Genomic DNA, 18,821 nt, shown 5'->3' on the forward strand with positions numbered 1-18,821 from the left:
AATAGACCACCAAGGAGACAGAAGAAGACAAAAGTGATAGGCTATGCTCATCCTTTGCTGGAGCCAAAATGAACATTTTGCCACAGGGCTATAAATAGGCCTTGCGTTTGCTGGAGTCTGCTTTCCCACTGGGTGGCAGGTCCAATCTCAAGAACGCAGCAACATGCTGCATAGTTTGCACTGCAGCATTTGGATGGCAAAGACGTGGTTGTGTCCACCTGGTTGTGTCTGACCCCGAGATGGGCAGAAAGGCTCTCTCCCTGGGTCTCTGTTCTGAGCAGCCCATCCTTCCATCACACGCCAGAGTCTTGATCCAGCGTGAAGACATTCAGCAGACTCTCCTCAAGACCTTCCAGATCTGGCAGAAGAACTCCTTCCTAGCCAGATAAGAATGAATGTCCTGGAGTGCAGATCCATCTGAGGGCCTGACACATGGAATAAATCTCCAACCAAAAACTTCTGAGAAACTCCTCAACAAATAAAGCAGTCAGCAAGACTCTCAGAGAAAGCCCATCTCAAAATACCCAAAGTCTAAGAGGAAAGAAGAAAGTGGGATGATGAGGCGGGATGGTGTCCTGTGCTGAGTGGAAGGCAAGCAGCCTGGGACTGGGTCAAGAGGCAGATAGCCATGCACTCTGTTCTGATATGGAAACCACGCTGGAAGTGCCACTCGGAAAATAATCCCAGTGCATGGCACAGAGGGAAATCACAGCCATGCCTTGGCTTGGATTTGGCTCAAGTCAGAACAGGAGGTCTCTCTGCATTTTGTGCAAATGAGAGACGGCCAGTGCCCAGTGTGGCGTCTTCATGGATGATTTTTATTTATTTTTTTCTCATTTGGTCAACAATCACACACCATGGGCCAGCTGTTTGCAAGGCCTTGGGGATATGTGGGGGTAAAACCCAGCTTCTTCTCTAAAAAATTACATCCTCTAATTTGGAGCATTATTTTCCTTTTTTAAATGGGCCATTTCTGGACCATAAATGGTAACATGTAAGGCATTATGAGTTTTGAAGTAAAACATGTTAAATCAATTTGCTCCTTTTTTTTCAGTTTTTCCTCATGCTCCTCCTTAGATTTTTGTGTGGAACTCCTTGTTACCCTTAACTAAAACATAGGATGCTTAATAGAATCTTGTGCAGTCCATTAGTTGGTAAACTTACTAGCCCAATGGCAGTCCATTCCATCCTCTGAGCCCTTATGTAAACAAATAAAAAAAGATTGCTGACATTTACTGAGGACTCACTGCACATCAGGCACTATGCAAAATGTTTTTGCCCATTTAATCTTCACAGCAATCCTGTTAGACAGGTGTTATTATTATCCCCACTTTACAGATGAGAAAACTGAGGCTCAGAAAGTGTTAAGAAGTCCAAATTCAGTTACTAAGCTGCACACCAGGAGTTCAGGCCCAAGCAGACTGATTTCTGAGTGCTAAGCTTCATCTAGGGTCTCCTGAAATGTCAGCCTGTAACTTCTCCCTCCTCCCTGCTATTCTGAGAGATAATCAGGCAGTTCCTGCTTTGCTCCTTAGCTTTCCCGATGAAATATCCCTGTGGAACTGTGGCTTCCAGCCACTGCTCTCTCCTTCTCCCGGTCTCTTTTCAGTTCCTGCATCTCTCCTAAAATGTGGCTCCAGGAGCTGAGCAGGACACCCCAGGTGGGGTCTCTCAGCAGAGGGCAAAGGGTCCACCCGTTCTGGGTGTGAATGTGGAGACTGAGGTCACCTTGGCTCCCCGGCAGCTCTGCTCACACTGGTTACTCACAGTAACCTTGAGGCAACTGAGACTCCAAAGTTTCTCTTGTTCTAAACACACACAGTTCTCCTCAGCTATGCCTCTACCATCTTGGACACAGGCCGCCCAATTTGTTCTAATATAACCTTATATTAAGACCATTAGATTTAATCTTCTTGGATTTAATCAAACATTCCAGCTTATTAAGGTTCTTTGCACCCTGGCTCTGTCATCCAACATATTTCACAGCTTCTAAAATTCCTATAAGCCTGCTTTTTATAATCTCATCTAAGTTACTGACAAAGGGTCAAGAAGAACAGAGGGCTGTGGCCTATCACCAGAGTGTACACCTAGAATAACCACAGTCCAAGAGGAGGAGCTTATTGGGTAGACGATGACTCACATAACTAGCCTCTCATTCTGATGAATTCTCTCCTGACCCTGGGGTGGAGGAGGGGCCAGGGCATCAAAATCGGAAGACACACTTCCTGTGTTAGAGCTCTTATGTATGCTCGGGTCAGAACATGATGTGGAGAAAAGAGGATCTGACTGGGACTCAGGTGAATGAGGATGGAGCCTTGGCTCTGCCATGAACTGTCCCTTGGACAAGGTCCTTCACGTCTCTGGGCCTCTATTTCCTCATCTATAAAGCAGGGTAATGAGAGTAGCTTCACATGGTTATGGAAAAAATTAAGTGGAATAAGTTTTAAAAATCTCCTTTGTCACCTATCACACACCAGATAATTAGAAGGACTCAGGGGTAGATACTGAACAGTTGACAGTTTGTTCAAAACCCGAGCCTCTGAGCCCTGCTTGCAGGGCAGGGAGGGGTCTGAGGCAGCCTCATCTCCCCTGGAATCTGGCGCCTTCCTCTGTGGGGCGCACATGGCACTGCTCCACTAAGCAAGGCTGGGTCGAGGGGACTTAGAACTAGCAGGCAGCACTAAGGCAATGGTCAGACAGTGGGTTTGGTAAATCAAGGTTTCTGGTTCCCCCTATGACTGCACTGTACTGAGCCCTGGCGTTTTAGCGCCCTGAAAAGAAGACAGAGCAGTGAGAATAACACTTCTACCTCCAACTCCCCGGACTCCGGCCCTGTGGTGCCCCTCTTGGAACAGGCAGGGAGAATGATCTGAGAAAAAGCTTTGTGAACCTTCTCAAAAACACAAATGACACGACCAAAATGTTACTTACACAACAGAACACTTTTGCTGCCATATTCTGGTCAAACTGGCCAAGGATGATCCGCACGTCGTTGCCCTGTGGACAGAAGGACAGGGTGTGAAGGTGAGCATGTGATCGGCACAGCCCAGAAGGCTCGGGGCCATGGGCAGGGAATATTCACGTGCTCCAGGCTCCCCAGTGAGAGCTCTTCCAGAGCAGGGCGGGCAGGGCAGAACCACACCCCTTATCCCAGCCTGGCCTGGATCACCAGCCTTCTCTGGGCCCAGCTTTCCCTCAGCACCTGCTGTTGGCCCTCCCTGGTCTCATGGGAAAACCCTGGGGCAAGTCTGCACAGGCTGGAAGCTGAAGCTGATGGCTCTGTGGGGCCTTGGCACTGCTCCCTGCTCTCCTCCAATGGCAAACCCTGCGGGGCGCTGAGACAGGGTTGACTCTCCGTCCTCACTCTACACATAGGGAAGCTGAGGCCACAGGAGAGAAGGGAACTTCCAAGGTCCCCGGGGGGGCTGGCAACAGAAACAAGTTCCCAGCCAACTCCTCCCCCAGTATTCTAGACTTTTCTGCCTTCCTGGAGCCCACAGAGCTTCCCAATTAAGAAGTTGCAGAGTCTTCTCAAGTTCTGAACTTTGTTCAAATCTCAGCTCCACTCCAGTGGCCTCAAGCGGCTCCTTTTCCCATCTTAGCCTCAATTTCCTCATCTGCAAAATGCGGATAATGGCAGTCCTTTCTTAGAGGGCTGCTGAGACAACTAAATGAGATAATCCTCATAAAGTGCTTAGCAGAGCTCCTGGCACAGAGTAAACACCAGCTAGAATTAGTATTTTATAACCTTCTCCCAACCCATCCATCTCCCTTTATTTCAAAGGAAGATCTATATTCAACAGCTCTATAAATGGTTATTTATTATCTTATTATCTCAATGCAGTTAACACGTATACATTGTATCATAGCTCCTATGATTCATTTATTCACTCCACAAACATTAACTGAATGCCTGATGCTCCCTCCTGGGTCAGGGTGAGGGGTTCTTGGTTGCTTTCTAGGGGACGGGATCCAGGCTGGGCCCCGCCCCCATAGAGAACAGGAAGTACAGGCAGCCTCCAGGCGGCCAGCCTGGCTCCTGCCCACGTGCCTGCTCCCCATCTCAGGCCTGCCCTCTGTACTGAGGCTCAACCTTGCAGGTGGTGCCACCTTCCTGCCATTTATCCCGTCCTTTCCAGCAGGCCTCAAGGCCCTTTGATGCATAAAGAAGAGAAACATGCCTTTAAAGATCAGTTTTTAGCATCTTTCAAAATTGGAAAGTGCTGACTGGGAGGCCATTTTACTCATCATGTACTTTAGCAAAATAAAAAAGGCTTGGATTCTAAAATCATCTTTCGTTTGCAAGCAAGAATGGAAAGAAGAAAAAAAACTTGCTCTGAAAGGACTTTAAAAGATCGTTACCAGAGCAGTTGAAGGAAGGCAAGCCTTTGTCATCACCATGTCTGCAATGCTATAAAAAGTTCTAAGCTGCTTCCTTCCGTTCTGTGGCCATGTTCCTGGGCACACTCCAGGGTCTTTCTGCTTGTTTGTTGAAAAAAATTTTTTTTTGTTTTTAGCATTTCTTGCTACTAACGGTATTCACCTATCCATAACCATCCATCCAGCAAACACTCATGGAGCGTCTACTTTGTGCCAAGCCTGTGTTGCTAAACATGGTATAGAAGAAACAGCTTATTGGATTTTGGAATCAGACCTTGGTTCACATTCCAGCTCCAGCACTGACCAGCTGCATGACCCTGGGTCTTAAATCTCCCAGAGCCTTGATTTCCTCATTTCTGAAACAGGGATAATACTCCCTACTCTGCCTGGTGGTTGTAGGATTCATGACAATGAAACCCACCCACTGGCTTCTATGATGCTCTCTCCTGGCTCCCTCCTTCCTCCTGGTCATTCCTGCTCAGACTCTAAGTCAGTTTCTCATCTTTCTGCTCATCCCTAAATGCTGCTGTTCCATACAGTTCTGCCCTCATCACTCTCCCTGGGCAATCTCATTCATGACCCCAGCCACAACTCCCCACTGTGTGCTATGGGCTCCCAAACCTCTCTTCCCAGCCCAGACTTTTCTCCAGCTGTCCCCTGGACACCTCCACTTGGATTCCCCAGGCACCTTAAGCTCAACATGTTCCAAACTGAACTCATCTTCATTCCCAACGTGCCCCTTCCCCTTCCTATACTGTCCATTTCTAGAATGCTGTTTTGCCAATCTCCCACTCCCCCAGATCAGAAACCTGAGAGTCATCTTAGACTCCTCCTTTCCTCATCCTAGCCATAACCAGGGCCTGTTGGTCCTGTCTGCTCACCAGTGCCTGAATCACCCCCATCTCTCCAGGCCCACTCCCCTGGGCATAGCCATTATTCCCTACTCCGTGAACCACTATGGCCTCCTAGCTGGACCCCTGCCTTTAGTCTTGCCCCGTCCACCCCAGTCTCCACAGAGCAGACGAAGGGATCATTCCAAGATTCAAATCTGATGGTGTAAAATCTTTCCATGGCTCCTTGAGCTTTACCTCTAAGATCAACTTCTAAGCTCCTCAGAGCACTGCAGATTCTTTACCAGCTGACTCCTGCTCATGTCTCAAGTCACATTTCTCACTACTCCACAGCAGAGAGAAGGAACTACCTGGGGTTCTCTAAAATGGTCTGCCATCCATTCACTCACTCATTCACTTATTCATTCATTCATTTTCTCACCCTGTCCCCTTTCTACAAGCTCATCCATCCAGAATGCCATTCCCTCCCACCCACTGGCTCTGCCTGGAGAGCTGCTGGTACTCCTGCTTCACGCCTTAGCTCAGGCAGCCCTGCTCTGAGACGCCGTCTCTGTCCCATCAGGCTTGGTGGCCCAGAGCACTCTGTACTTCCCTCTACCATGGCCCAGGTCCACCAGTCTGTCTTCACCATTGCACTGAGGTAACCTGATTCATCTCTGGTCTCCAGCTCCCAGAACAGGGCACAACACATATTTATCAATAAATAAGTATGGAATGCATGATTAAGTGAGTGAATGCTGTGTGAAGCCCCAAGCACACCGCCTGGCCCACAGTGGTTATTTAGTAGCTGGTGGTTATTATCATCAACTGCACTAATATCTTGCTAGCCTAGGGCCCAGGGTCTGGTTGGGTTCACGATGTCCATTTCTTGAATGAACAGAAGGACCCACAACTTCATGGCTGACTGCCTGACCACCTGCTGACAGACAAATAACCCACTCTGCCACTTGTGGACCATTTAGTGTCTCTGTTGTCATGACAACCAAGGTGCATGGACTGCTTGGTTGTGTGCTCCCAAACTGTTAGGATTGGATAGGGCCCAAGGGATCATTGATCTAGTTAACCCCTTCCCAGAGAGGCAAAAGGTTTTCCCCAAACCAGCACAGCACCCCAAAACTGGTGCTCTCACCTTGGTGCCCTGTGACCATCAGAGGACACTGAAGAAAGAGCCTATCCAGAGCTGAAATGTGCCTGATGCAGAGAGCTATTTGCACCCACTCCGATTCTAGATGGTGAGTAAGTGGGACAGGCTGCTGCAAAGTCTGGGAGGAAAGAGGACGAGCCAGCACCCAGTGTAGCCGGAGCCTGGATCCCAGGGTGGGGAGAAGACAAAGGCAGATGGGACTGGGCTGGGATCCTTAGGGGAACCTTGAGAGCAGCATATAGAGTTTAAGGTGCTCCTTAAATTGGGATATATGTACTCCCAGGGCATAAGTAGTAGTCCTGAGAGTAAGAAAAGCACAGATATACCTGGTCCTTCTTTCTAGAGTAGTAATTTAGTAGAAGATTTGGGGGTGAGGGGAAAGGCTTTGGATTGGAAGAAACTTAAAAAGTTTTTAACACATTCATACTTTCACAAAACTTCCAGAATCCCACTTTGCAATGTTGCGTAACTTTTATATTTTCCTGAAAATACAGAGAGAGGAAGTAGAAATTTTGTGTTGGCAATGGACCCTGCTTCTGGCCAAGCCTCCCCACCTCCCTGCCAGGGGTATAAGCATACACTCTTCTGCAGCTGAAATGGCTTGGGGGAAGTGGAAGGTGTGCCAGGGGGTTGGGAAGAAGAGCTATGACCGTCTCTGAGGATGAGCGGGCAGAACAGTGCTGTGATGTCAGAAACATGGTAGAGGGCAGGTTCTCAAAAATCCCCACCATGGACTCTTGGCTCTGCAGGCGGCTGTCTGGAGTGAAAGTAGGTTTCCTAAGGTCAGACAAAAGACAACTTCTTCTGAGAGGCTAGATCTAAGGTCGTGGACCATAGTGGAGACCCATGTTCACACCCTCAATAGGCCACACCCACAAGGGAGGGGCAAACAAGGGAAGGGAACAGCCGTGGGGTGCTTAGCCCAGGGAGGGGTGCTCAGGCCAAACCGTGGGTGGATTTCCTTTCCCCTTTCTGAGCCCCTCTCACGTTATCTAGAACCCCTTTGTCTGTGGGACCCTTAAAGGGAGCTAAAAGCACACACACATAAAAATGACACTTAAGAAGGATGACTCATTTCAAAGCACTGGTGTGTAACCCCCATTTTGCAGGGGATCCTAGCAAAATCAAAATAAATGACAGTTCCCGAGATCTTCCCAGCCATGGTCCTAGGAGGTAGGTGCTATTACTATGCCCACTCTGGATAGTTTCACGAGCAAACTGAGGCCCAAAGACTTTAGCAACTTTCGTAGGCCCAGCAGACACTGTGGGTCCTGCGTATCCCCTCCTCAGGGCTGGTGCACCCTTCCCAGCTGCAGTGGGGGTGGGCTACTTACAGCTCACCCCCTTCTCTGGAGTACTTCCCTAAGCCAAGGGGAGTTTCCTGGCCCAAGGAGGTCATGCTGTGTCCCACACCCCACAGCAGCCAGTGACTGATTCACACAGGTAGAAAACTCCAGCCCCCTTGCTGAAAGGTGGGACCAGCTTACGGTGCAGGCCATGCTCCAGAGGCCTGGTGGGGCCAGGTCAAACCAGTCTCCAGCCAAGAGGTGTTCTAGCCTAGCTCCCCTCCGCCTTATCCTGCTTCTCTCCCCTTCTCGTGCGCACTTGCTGTAAATCACTTTTACAAGAATCCCAGGCTCTGTTTCTAGGCAGTTCAACCTAAGACACCAGGTCACAAGGATAAGAAGTGGCACTGGCCTCAACCTAAGGTGGGTCTGGCCCCAGAGCCTAAGCACTTGACCACTCACCCCCATATATCACCTCCTAGGCTAAGAAGGCCAGCCCCACGGGGCCTGAGCTGCTGGGGCTCAGCGCTCAGTCTGCAGCAACAACTCATGGAGAAAAGTCTTACAGATTCTGAAGTGGAAGGACAAGAGCAGCAAGTGTAGTCCTGAGACATTAAAATAGCTAGCGTGCATTTAAAAGAGCAGAAAAGCAGAAAGCTACCCATCCTGCCTTCCCTGTGACAGGAGTGTGGAGTCCTGCGAGAAGGTCAAGGTTGACCCTGACATTGACCTCTAGGTTATCCGGCATCTCCTGCCACCTGTGCATCTGTCTCGGCCCGCGTTTCATAGCTTCCTGGTTTCCCACAGACTCACTACCCCACTACCCCACTGGGCTGCTGAAAAATCAAATGAGACCATGTTTGATGTTGTAGAAAGGGGTGAGATGCTACGAGTCCTAAGGTGGCCGAGCTATTAGAGGCCAGCCATGATGCAGGCTGGGAGGTGGCCTGACCGGGGGCAGGGGGCACTGGTGAAGAGGTCAACAGCCCAGGCCTGTTCCTGCTCCCCAACTCTGGTTGTGAGATCTGGGGTAAGCCTGAGACAGTTAACCTATATGTTCTTCCAAAGTCCATTTTGGCTCGGACAGACTGATTCCACACCCAAAATAAGTATTCTCTTTTATTTAGCTAAAATTAGTCTTTCTTAGACTCCCCCTCCCCCCCGCAGAAGTGTCCCTAAAGGCAGAGAAGGAGGAGACATACACTCTTAAGGACAGGAGTGAAAGAGGGAATAGCCCATAGCAGCCCACTGGCAAAGCATGGCATTTCTTTAAAGTTTATTATTTTATCCCGAAAATTCACATATACTGAGCATGCCAATAACATATCTATGTTTATCTTAAGATAAAAATAATGCTTTTTCTTCCCACATCTTTGCACAAAACTAGCCTGCTGAGATGAGGCACCACATTTACTCTATAGCTTTGTGTCCCTTCAGGGTGCTTGTATATATGAACCTCAGGTTCAGGCAGGGCTTGTGGCCAGTGGGGTGAGGGGAAACTCCCACTAGGATTCTGCCATGGAGCAAAGTGGGAACAGTCCCCCTCAAGGCCTATCCTTCTGGTCTTCCTGTGATAGACGGAATCATGGCCCACCAAAGATGTCCATGTCCTAATCCCCAGAACCTGTGAATAAGCCACGTGACACGGCGAGGGGGAACTAACATTGCAGGTAGAATTAAGGTTTAAATATAATCAGTCAACTGTTTTATAAAACGGGGAGAGTCTGAATCCTGAATGATGGGTTGGAGGCTCCAGGGAAGGCCGATAAAGAAACTGAAGTGAACAGAGGGGCATGTCTGGAGCCTGGTGCCCTCCCCCGCAGAGCCCAGCTCCTCAGTACGGGCACCAAAGGAACACCCAGGGCAGTCTCTGGCCAGTGCAGGGGGTGGCCTCCTAGCCCAGCCTGGCGACAGTTAACTTTCAAGGCGCCTGTTTGAAACAGCCTGGAATGAGCTTAAAGGCCTGGGGTCTTCGTGACACAGACATGGTTTTATTTCCCAACTTTCTTTTAGATGAACTTTGATACATATCTGCTAAATCAGCCTGATTAATTCCATTATTCAGTTCCTCTATGTTCTTGCTTATTTTTGCCTAGCTGATCCGTCCAAGACTGAGAGAGATGTTGTGGCTCCCAATACTATTGTGTTTCTGTCAATTCTCCTTTGTATTCTAACAGGCTTTTCTTTATATATTTCAGTGAGATGTAATTTAGAACAATAATGGCCCATGAGTGTGCTACTCTCAGGGTGAATCGTACTCTTATCTATAGAAAACGACTCTCCTTAATCCTGTTTAACGCCTGTACCTTGAATTCTCTTTGCTCCAGTGTGAACACTGGATTCTTGCTTCAGTTTGGTTTGCCTGATACACCTTTGCCCAGCCGTGGACCTTTCTGTGTCACTTGGTCTGTTGTAAATAGAACTATAGTTAGTTGTTCAAAACACAATTTGAAAGTCTTTGCCCCTTAATAGGGAGTTTGACCTATTTGAATTTATGATCAGAATGAACATATTTGGTCTGCAGTTACAGTTTATGCCTTCTGGTTTTCACGTTGGCTTTCTGCTTTTCGGGTATGTGGACTAGATTTTCTTTGCTTTTACCTTTCGTGTTTCAGGAGCTTCAGGCTCTGCATTACAGTATATTTACCATTAAGTTATTCAAAGCCTTCTTAAACTTATATTTTTCTAATTATGAAACTCATCAGCAAAACAGTCTCTTTTGAGTCTCTCTTCTACTTAAGAACCAGGAGTTAAGCATCCAATATCTTTTTACTCACTTCTTTGGCTCTGTTAATGGAATCTGGGTTTTTATATCTCAATTACTGTTATTACAGTATCTATTTGTATTATGTATATATGCATGTTTGCTTTCCAAATGAATTTCTGCATCTGCATATTCTTTTATAACAACTTTTCATAACAACTACTTAGCTCTCTTTCCACTTGTTTCGGTGGTCCCTGCTCAGCCGTTTCTGTCACGACCTCAGCTATAGTTTGTTGTCATTCCCGGAGGGCTGACGTAGGACTTCAAGGATTAACTTCAAGAAGGACAGCTGGCTAGTACATCATGTGAGCCTCACACATTGGAGAAAGTCTCCCAGTTGCTCCATTGCTTCTAGGCTCGAATGTTGCAGGGAGTTCAGGTAGCCTGATTTTACACCTTTGTGGGAAATCTGTTTTTCCTCGTCTAGGTACTTGTAGATTCCCCCCTTATGTTTGTATTGCAAGACCTTTGCAAAAACGTGTCTGGGGATGATTCTCTTTTCACCCATTCTGCTACAGGGAGGAAAGGCCAGCTCGTCTGCACATAGAGTTGGCACAATTTCCTTATGAAACTGTTGATTTTGTAGTTCCAAAATGGTTGCATACTGGCAATTTTGTATGGTCCAATCTAGTAGATCTCTCTTGAGCCCACTTAAGTTTGTCTCCTATTTAAAAAAAATAAACTTCTTATTTGAGAAGTGTTAGATTTATGGTAAAATCACAAAGAGAGTATAGAGAGTTGCCATGTGTCCCCCACCCAGTTTCCCCTATTATTAACATTTTATGTTACTATGGTACATTTGTTACAATTAATGAATCAATATCAATTCATTATTAACTAAAGCTCATACTTTATTCAGATTTTCTCAGTTTTTCTCTAGTGTCTTTTTTGTATTCCCAGATCCCTTCCAGGATACCACATTCTATTTCATCGTCAGGTCTCTGTAGGCTCCTTTTGGCTTAGACGTTCTTTAGTTTTGAAGACCCAGGCAGTTTTGAGGAGTATTGGTTGGGTATTTTGCAGGATGTCCTCCAACTAGAATTCACCTGATGTTCTTCTCCTGGTTAGACTGGGGTTATGGGTTTTGGGGAGAAAGATCACCAACCACATCACATCAAGGGGACATACTATCAACATGACTTATCACTGTTAATGCTGACCTTGGCCACCGGGCTGCAGTAGTGTTTGTCCAATTCTTCCAATATAAAGATGCTCTTTTTTCCTCCTTTTCATCCTCAAGTCGTTTAACAAGTGGGTCATTCTGCTCTACCTCTTTGGGTCTGAAATACCTACGTAAATTATTTGGAATTCTTTGGCACAGAGGATTTGTCTATTCTCTCCCATTTACTTTTTCAATCAGTATCAACTCGTGAATATTTATTTTATACTTTGGATTATAATCCAATACTACTTTCATTTCATTGCTCAAATGTCCCAGCCTTGGCTATTGGGAGCTCTTTCAGTTGGCTGCTGTATTCTTCTGACACACCCCCATCACTGTGCGTCGTTGTTTTGAGCACATCCTTAACTTTCTGGCATGACAAGATGCTCCAGGGTCATCTTGTATATTCCTGTCCTAGTCCGAGAATCAGTCATCCCTCGGAGGAGCCCTGGTTCCTGTTCGTGGAGGTATTAGAAACCAAGATCTGGGTAGTAGGTGTGCTTGCCGATACTGGGGTGCCTATTTTGTTTTATATTTTGGTTCTGTTTCATTTGTCCTGGTTCTCCCATGGGATCTCCCTTCTCCACTATCCATAACTTATCTTTCCTCTCATCAGATTGATCTCTTTGACCACTTCCTCAGAATTCTGGAAAAGTATTTCCAGTTTGTCCTCCATATGACTGATTTTTATTTTCCTTGGCATTAACTCTGCTTTCTACTACCTCCAATGCAGATTTAAATTATGCTATTTGCTAATTAGTTTTCTTCCTTGTTCTCTGTACCTCCTTCTCTATCTTATCCCATGGGAAACCAGAGATTTGCTTTTTCTTTGAGCTTTGCAGAAGTTACTTTTCTTTGTTCCTGAGTATTTTATCCTTGTGTCCTCTCTTGGTTTTGCCTGTCCAGACTTGGTATTTTATTTGCACACACTCAGCAAATTTGTTGAGCAAATTAGTTTTGGTTCCAGGTGATGGGGGATAAAACAGTGACCAAGACAGACAGAAACTGTTGCCTCCTAGAGCTTACTTCCTAGTGGGAGGAGACAGATAACAATACCACCAGATAAAATGAATAGGACGCCAGACATTGTTGTGGGTTGAACTGTGTCTCCCAAAGATATATTGAAATCCTAACCCCCAATACCTCAGAATGTGACCTCATTTGAAAACAGGGTTGTTGCAGATGGAATTAGTTAAGATGATGTCATACTGGAGTAGGGTAGGCTCCTAATCCCACGTGACTAGTGTCCTAATAGGAAGACAACGTGAAGAGAAAGGGAGGAGATGCCAGGTGAGGCAGAGACTGGAGTTACACAGCTGCAAGTCAAGGAATGCCAAGGACACCCAGTGACACCGGAAGCTAAGAGCAAGGTAGAAGAGCCCCCAAACCTTCTAGAGAGCATGGCCTTGCTGACACCCTGACCTTGGACTTCTAGCCTCCAGAATGTAAGAGAATAAACTTCTGTTGTTTTAATCCACCTAGTTTGTGGTATTTTGTTATGGCAGCCCCTGGAAACTGACACAGATGCCCATCGGTGAAAAGGAGAAAATCAGCAGAAAGGGGGAGTGGGAGCATGAGGGGTAGGGATTTTAATTTTAAATAAAGCACTCAGGGAAGGCCTCTGGGAAAAGGGGACAACTGAGAAATGACTAGAAGAAGGTGCAAGAAGGGGCTATGCGGGTTCTGGAGGAAGAACACTCCATGCAGAGGGGATCCTTTGCCAACAGACTGAGCGTGCTGTCCTTGGCTCTGCTCTCCCGAACTTATGTGATGCTGGAATCCTTTCTCAGAACCGCAGCTGTGCAGGGTGGTGGAGAAGCTGGACCACGGTGTTGCCCAGATCCAGGTTTGAATTCCAATCTACTGCTTTCTAGCTGGGTGACTTGGGTTGAGTTCCTTAACCTCTTCGAGCCTCAAGTTCTCTATGCATGAAATAGGAATACAAAGATTCCCTCTGCCCCAGGGTTTGGAGAGGACAGAATGCGCAAGTGCAGGTCAAGGGCTGTGCATGGGGCCTGGCCCTTGCTCAGTGCACTGGAAAGGCCAGCTGCTGTTTTTAGCATCGTTACTATCACTCCTGCTTCTGTTGGAGTCGGATGGTTGATGGGAATTCCATTCCCAATTTCTTGTAGACTTTCAACTAATGCTTCTGCTCCATACAAAAGGCTCTTTAAATTTTAAAGCCCACAGTACTCCGCTGGACCTCTGAGATGCAGGAAGCTATTTCAAGTGCCCACCCTGGGGAGACACTGCGGGTGGCAGGAGAATGTCAGCGCAGCATCAGGCCCCCACCCCCACCCCCACCCACGGCTCCCAGGGCTGAAATGTCACATGCAGATGTGGTGTCTGCTCCTGAGAAGGTGACAAACACCTGGTGCCCTGGTCCCTTACTCCCCATTTTTGGGCCTTAGTCTCCCCATTTGTGAACTGAGGGCTTTGTAAGCTCTAAACTTTCACCTGCTCTGACTGACTGGTATACCCCGGGGCCAGCCCAAGAGAGAAGGGCCATGTCAGCAGTTGGCATCTAGGGTCTCAGACAACTTTCAATGTAGACGTGAGGAGTGGAAGAGTAAGGTGACGACTCTGTCTGTACCTGCTTACCGCTTCCCAGAAGCTCCTCGCTGCCCTCAGGATAAAAGACCCAACTTTTTATCTCGGCATTCAAGGCTTGTGGAAACTGGCTCCAAACTCTGTTTCCAGCCTCAGCATCTTTCCCGTAGCTCCACCCCTGAGACTCCCACCTCCTGGAATTCCTGCTGGTCCCAAGTGCACAGTAAGCATGGCTGCCCTGCCTTCTGATCTTCACCCTTCCCTCCCTGCTGGGCTCCTGCAGGTCCCCATCTGGTCATCCTCCATGGCTGTCCCTTCTCTGGAGCCTCGTCTGAACCCTCTCCCTGGGGAGGACGAGTCACTTCTCCCTTTGTTCCCCAGTCCCTCTGTTCCTGATTCCCCTGAGACGTATCTGCCTTCCTCACCAGCTCTGAGCGACCTGACAACACAGGCAAGTCTGATGGTGTCTGTGAGCCCAGGAAAGGGTCCAGCACAAACACAGTGATTGAGAGGGTTTGTGGAATGAACAGATGACAGGGACTAGTTACACCTGGGCAAACTTCTGGTTGACCTTTCTGTTCCTGGAGTGTCACTAGAGGGGGTCAGGAGACTGAGCTTTCAGTCCCAACAACAGTTCTTCCTTGCTGTGGCTTTGGGAAAGACAGTTCCTCTCTCCGAGCCTCTTCCCAACAGACTTGGTAATAATCATGCCCTGCTTGCCCCTCCAGCTGGGTAAAGAGACACAGGATCACTGAGCAAGGTCCACGTGGCTGTGCACCTGGCAATCAGACCTCTGGCCAGTGAGGGACAGCAAGCAAGGGGACAGGAAGGGAAGCCAGCTCCTGAGATCTTCTCCCCATGTCTCAGATGCCAGGGATGAAATGAAATGGCCTGAACTTGAGGCTCCTTCAAAGTCAGGGGATCTGGGGAACCCCAGGAGCATGCTGCCCATCTGTCTCCCAGGCTATGGCGGCACCTACCTTAAGCTTCTTGACACTGGTGCAAGGATCATTGGAGAAGCTCTCGGTGTCTGAAATTTCAATGTCCTCACCGTACAAAACCCCGGTCAGGTCGTTCCTCACCTGTCAGCAAAGAGAAAGCAGAGGGTGGGTGTGCTGGCAGCCACAGGAAGGGCCAGTTCAGACGGCTCACTCCTCCTGGGAAATGGCTCAAATGGGCGAAGCAATTTTCTCCAGCAATGTGCAAAAGGGGTAGGTTTTATCTTCATTATAAACTAAAGCACCCTCTGGGGCCTTGGAGATCCCCCAGCACCAACCCACAGTTGACACATAGGCATAAAGAGGCCAGACAGGGAAGGGGCTTAACTAAAATTGCCCAGGAATTTCCTGGAAGAATTATGATGAACATCCAAGTCTTTGGATTTTCATGCTGGTGTTTCATACTGTCTCCAAATCAGATTAGTCAAATACATCTCTGTTTATATTTTGCATTATTTACTTGCAATACTACTTCATTTCTAGGGTGAAGAAATAGCTGAGATATTCAGAATAGAGGAAAGAGTAAGGGGGTACAGAAGCAGCCTGTGATGTTAGACACAACTACGTGTCTGCTGGCATGCAGAATCACTAACATCTATGTGCTTGGAAAACAGAGCTGCAAACTTCCATGCTCACAGGGACTCGCCAGTGTGTGAAGCAGCCTGTGGCCTGTGTAGAAAGACACTAGGGGGTGATGGGGGCTGTGGCAAACTGGTGGTCATGCGCCTCACCTAAAGATGGCACTTGCTGCTCGGCTCCAAACATACTATGCCAGAATGTTGGTCTAGAGTTACCAGGCTTTCTGATTTGAGAGGAGAAATCAGAAATCTAGATTTTTAAAATATAAGATCCCCTACATTTTAAAATGTTAATATGATTTTCAATTAAAAACACACACAACACACAAAGTAAGGACCAAACCAAATAAATCTGAAGTCTGTATCTGGCCTGTGTCCAAAATGTTGTGTACCCTGTGACATAAACCAATGGAAACTGGACTCTGTGTTTTAGTAGAAAAAACCAGGTGGGAATTTTGGGACCCAGGTTTCAGGTCCTGCTGTTTCTGACTTGCTTGTGACCTCGGCCTCTCTGTGTGACCCTTTTCTTCCTAGGGCTTCAGTTTCTTCCTCTTTAAGAGCAGATGATCTTACTTCTTGTTCATACCCATTAAGAAATGGCTATTATCAACTCCCCCCCAAAACAGTAAGTGTTAATAAGGATGTGAAGAAATTGGAACCTTTGTGCACTGTTAAAATTAACTGTAGAATTATCATATGATCCAGCAATTCCATTTCTGGGTATATATCCAAAACAATTGAAAGCAGGGACTTGAAGAAATACTTGTACACTCATGTTCATAGCAGCATTATTCACAATAGCCAAAAGCACCCCAAATATTCATCAACAGATGAATGGATGAACAAATTGTGCTTTATACATATGATGGAGTAATATTCAGACTTAAAAAGGAATAAAACTTTGACACATGCTACAAGACAGATGAACCTTGAACACATTATGCTAAGTGAAATAAGCCAGATACAAAAGGATAAATATTGTAGGATTCCACTTAGACGAGGACCTACAGTAGTCAAATTCATAGAGACAGAAAGGAGAACAGGGCTTCTAGGGGCTGGGAGGAGGGAGTGAGGAGTTATTGTTTATTGGATACGGAGTTCTGTTGGGATGATGGAAAGTTCTGGAGATGGCTGGTGGTGCTGGCTGCACAACAATATGAAAGTACTTAATGCCTCTGCCCTGCAAATTTAAAAGTGGTAAAAATGGTAAATTTGATGTTTTGTATATTTTACCACAATAAAAGAAACACTTCTTGTTTCAACAATCGGTAGATCCTTCCAATGTACATATCAAAATGTTTTGAATAATTAGGCCCTAATGTTGCAGGATGGTCACTGGGAAGCCACCACCGTGGAAGCGGAACAAACTGGATTTCAAGGGGAACTGCTGTATTCCATTCCTTTAAAAGAAATATGATGCAAATAGAGCAAAATGTGAACACATTAATTCTGGGTAGCAAGTCCATGGGTGCTTGGTATTCTGTGGTTTCCTGATTCGCTCGAAGTACTTTGTAATAAATGTTTTGTAAAAAGAATGAAACTGCCACAGTCAGGGTGAAACTTGTCCATCCTTAGTTCCTACATCTATTTTGACGGAAGACTGGGAACTAGCTGATGGAAAAAAAAGTTGACTTTGCCATTACAGTTTATTTCTGCTGCCTCAAATCCTTTCTGGATGCAGGTGGGGTTCCATTATTAGTTCTGTGTGTCACAGTGGTGCCGTGGAGAAACAACAATTATTAAACACAGAAAATGTGCAAACTCGCCCCTGCTGGAAGGCAAGGCAGCCAGCGCACACATGACCAGCCATGCCCAGTCAAGCCTCGGCTCTTCACTTGCACACCACCCAAACATAGGGAAACTACCTGAGCTCTTTTGAGTCTCAGTCTTTTCACCTGCAAAATGGGGGCAATAAGTGTAAGCATGTAACTTACAGAGTTGTTACAGGGCCCAGCAAGGACACTGAGGATGTGGAATGGCTTCGTAAACTCTAAAGTTATTTGAGCTGGTTAAAAGCTGGAATGATCATTTCCATGCATAAGACATGGCATCAAGGTGATCAGTGGCTAGGCTCTATCTGAGTAAGTGTGTGTGAGAGAGCTATATATAATTACGGCAGGAAAAAATATTTTATAGGTGGTCAGGACTCAAAACAAACAAAACTGAAATACCCTAGAGGTCATCTCATTCTGCCCCTAATTTCACAAATGAGGAAACTGGGGTGTGACTCCCAGTCCAGTGCTTTCCGCATTCTCCCAGGCTCTTCTGGACTCTGCCAGATGTGGACGGTTCCTGAAGCTTATGAGCCAGAACAGGTCAGAACAGATGGTTGGTGCAATCAGCCACTCACTGCCCATAATTTCAGCACCAAGAAGTCTGTCCGCTCGAGTATTTATTCTAATGGATTTTTTTTTCTGGGAAGTGGGGAAGCAAATAGAAGAAACTAGTAATAAATGGTATTTTAAAATAACCAAAACAAGGAAAAGAAGTAATGATCTATCTCACAAGGAAAAAAAATCCATACTCTTACATGTGGATAGAAGGATCATTCAGTGCACTGATTAAAGATTACTAAATAAATTAGAAAAAAGACCTATTTTTTTTTCCTTCTGAAGCAGCAGGTATCTCTTGTTTAATGGGGCCAATGTCTTTTAGCAGCTTGCTATAAACTGCATTTCTGCAAAGTGAATCCTATTTTTTTTTATTCACCTCCATTATAAAAGCAGAAATATCTTCTTCCTGGAAAGGAGTAATCCTTAATTCCCCAGATAATAAAATACATTCACACATACACACACACTCAAGGATAGCCAGGGTCCCACTGGGGGGCCTAATCTACATATTGGGCCCAGGGAGGCAGCCATCAGGAGTCTGATCTGCTGAAAGGCCCTGGCCATCCTGGAAGGGAGGGGGAAAGATGGTTTCTGATGGGCAGGGAGGGAACAGAGAAGAAGGCTGCCCATCACCTGGAAGGGAGGGCCAGGGCTGCCAGTGGAGTGAGGAAGGCCACAAGTGGGGTTCCTAGTGTTGTTAGAAGGGGGATTAGGAAGGGCTGAGTCCTTAAAGGCCTGGATCTCCAGGCCAGCCCACAGGGCTGAGATAGCCTAA

The 18,821-nt window shown here is 46.7% G+C and overlaps 1 protein-coding gene across 3 annotated transcripts in view; it reads right to left on the reverse strand.

Moving 5' to 3' along the window:
* Nucleotides 1–18,821, reverse strand: part of GABBR2 (gamma-aminobutyric acid type B receptor subunit 2) — a 352,698-nt gene that overhangs the window by 148,415 nt on the left and 185,462 nt on the right. For all 3 annotated transcript variants that reach the window (XM_014559751.2, XM_006185246.3, XM_032478052.1), the window contains 2 exons: nt 15,118–15,219; nt 2,932–2,997 (listed from right to left, as the gene is read on the reverse strand). In XM_014559751.2, the coding sequence (XP_014415237.1) occupies nt 2,932–2,997; nt 15,118–15,219 (168 nt within the window). The remainder of the gene's footprint in view (nt 1–2,931; nt 2,998–15,117; nt 15,220–18,821) is intronic.

The sequence above is a fragment of the Camelus ferus genome, chromosome 4 (assembly GCF_009834535.1).
Source record: "Camelus ferus isolate YT-003-E chromosome 4, BCGSAC_Cfer_1.0, whole genome shotgun sequence".
In the NCBI taxonomy this organism is placed as follows: domain Eukaryota; kingdom Metazoa; phylum Chordata; class Mammalia; order Artiodactyla; family Camelidae; genus Camelus; species Camelus ferus.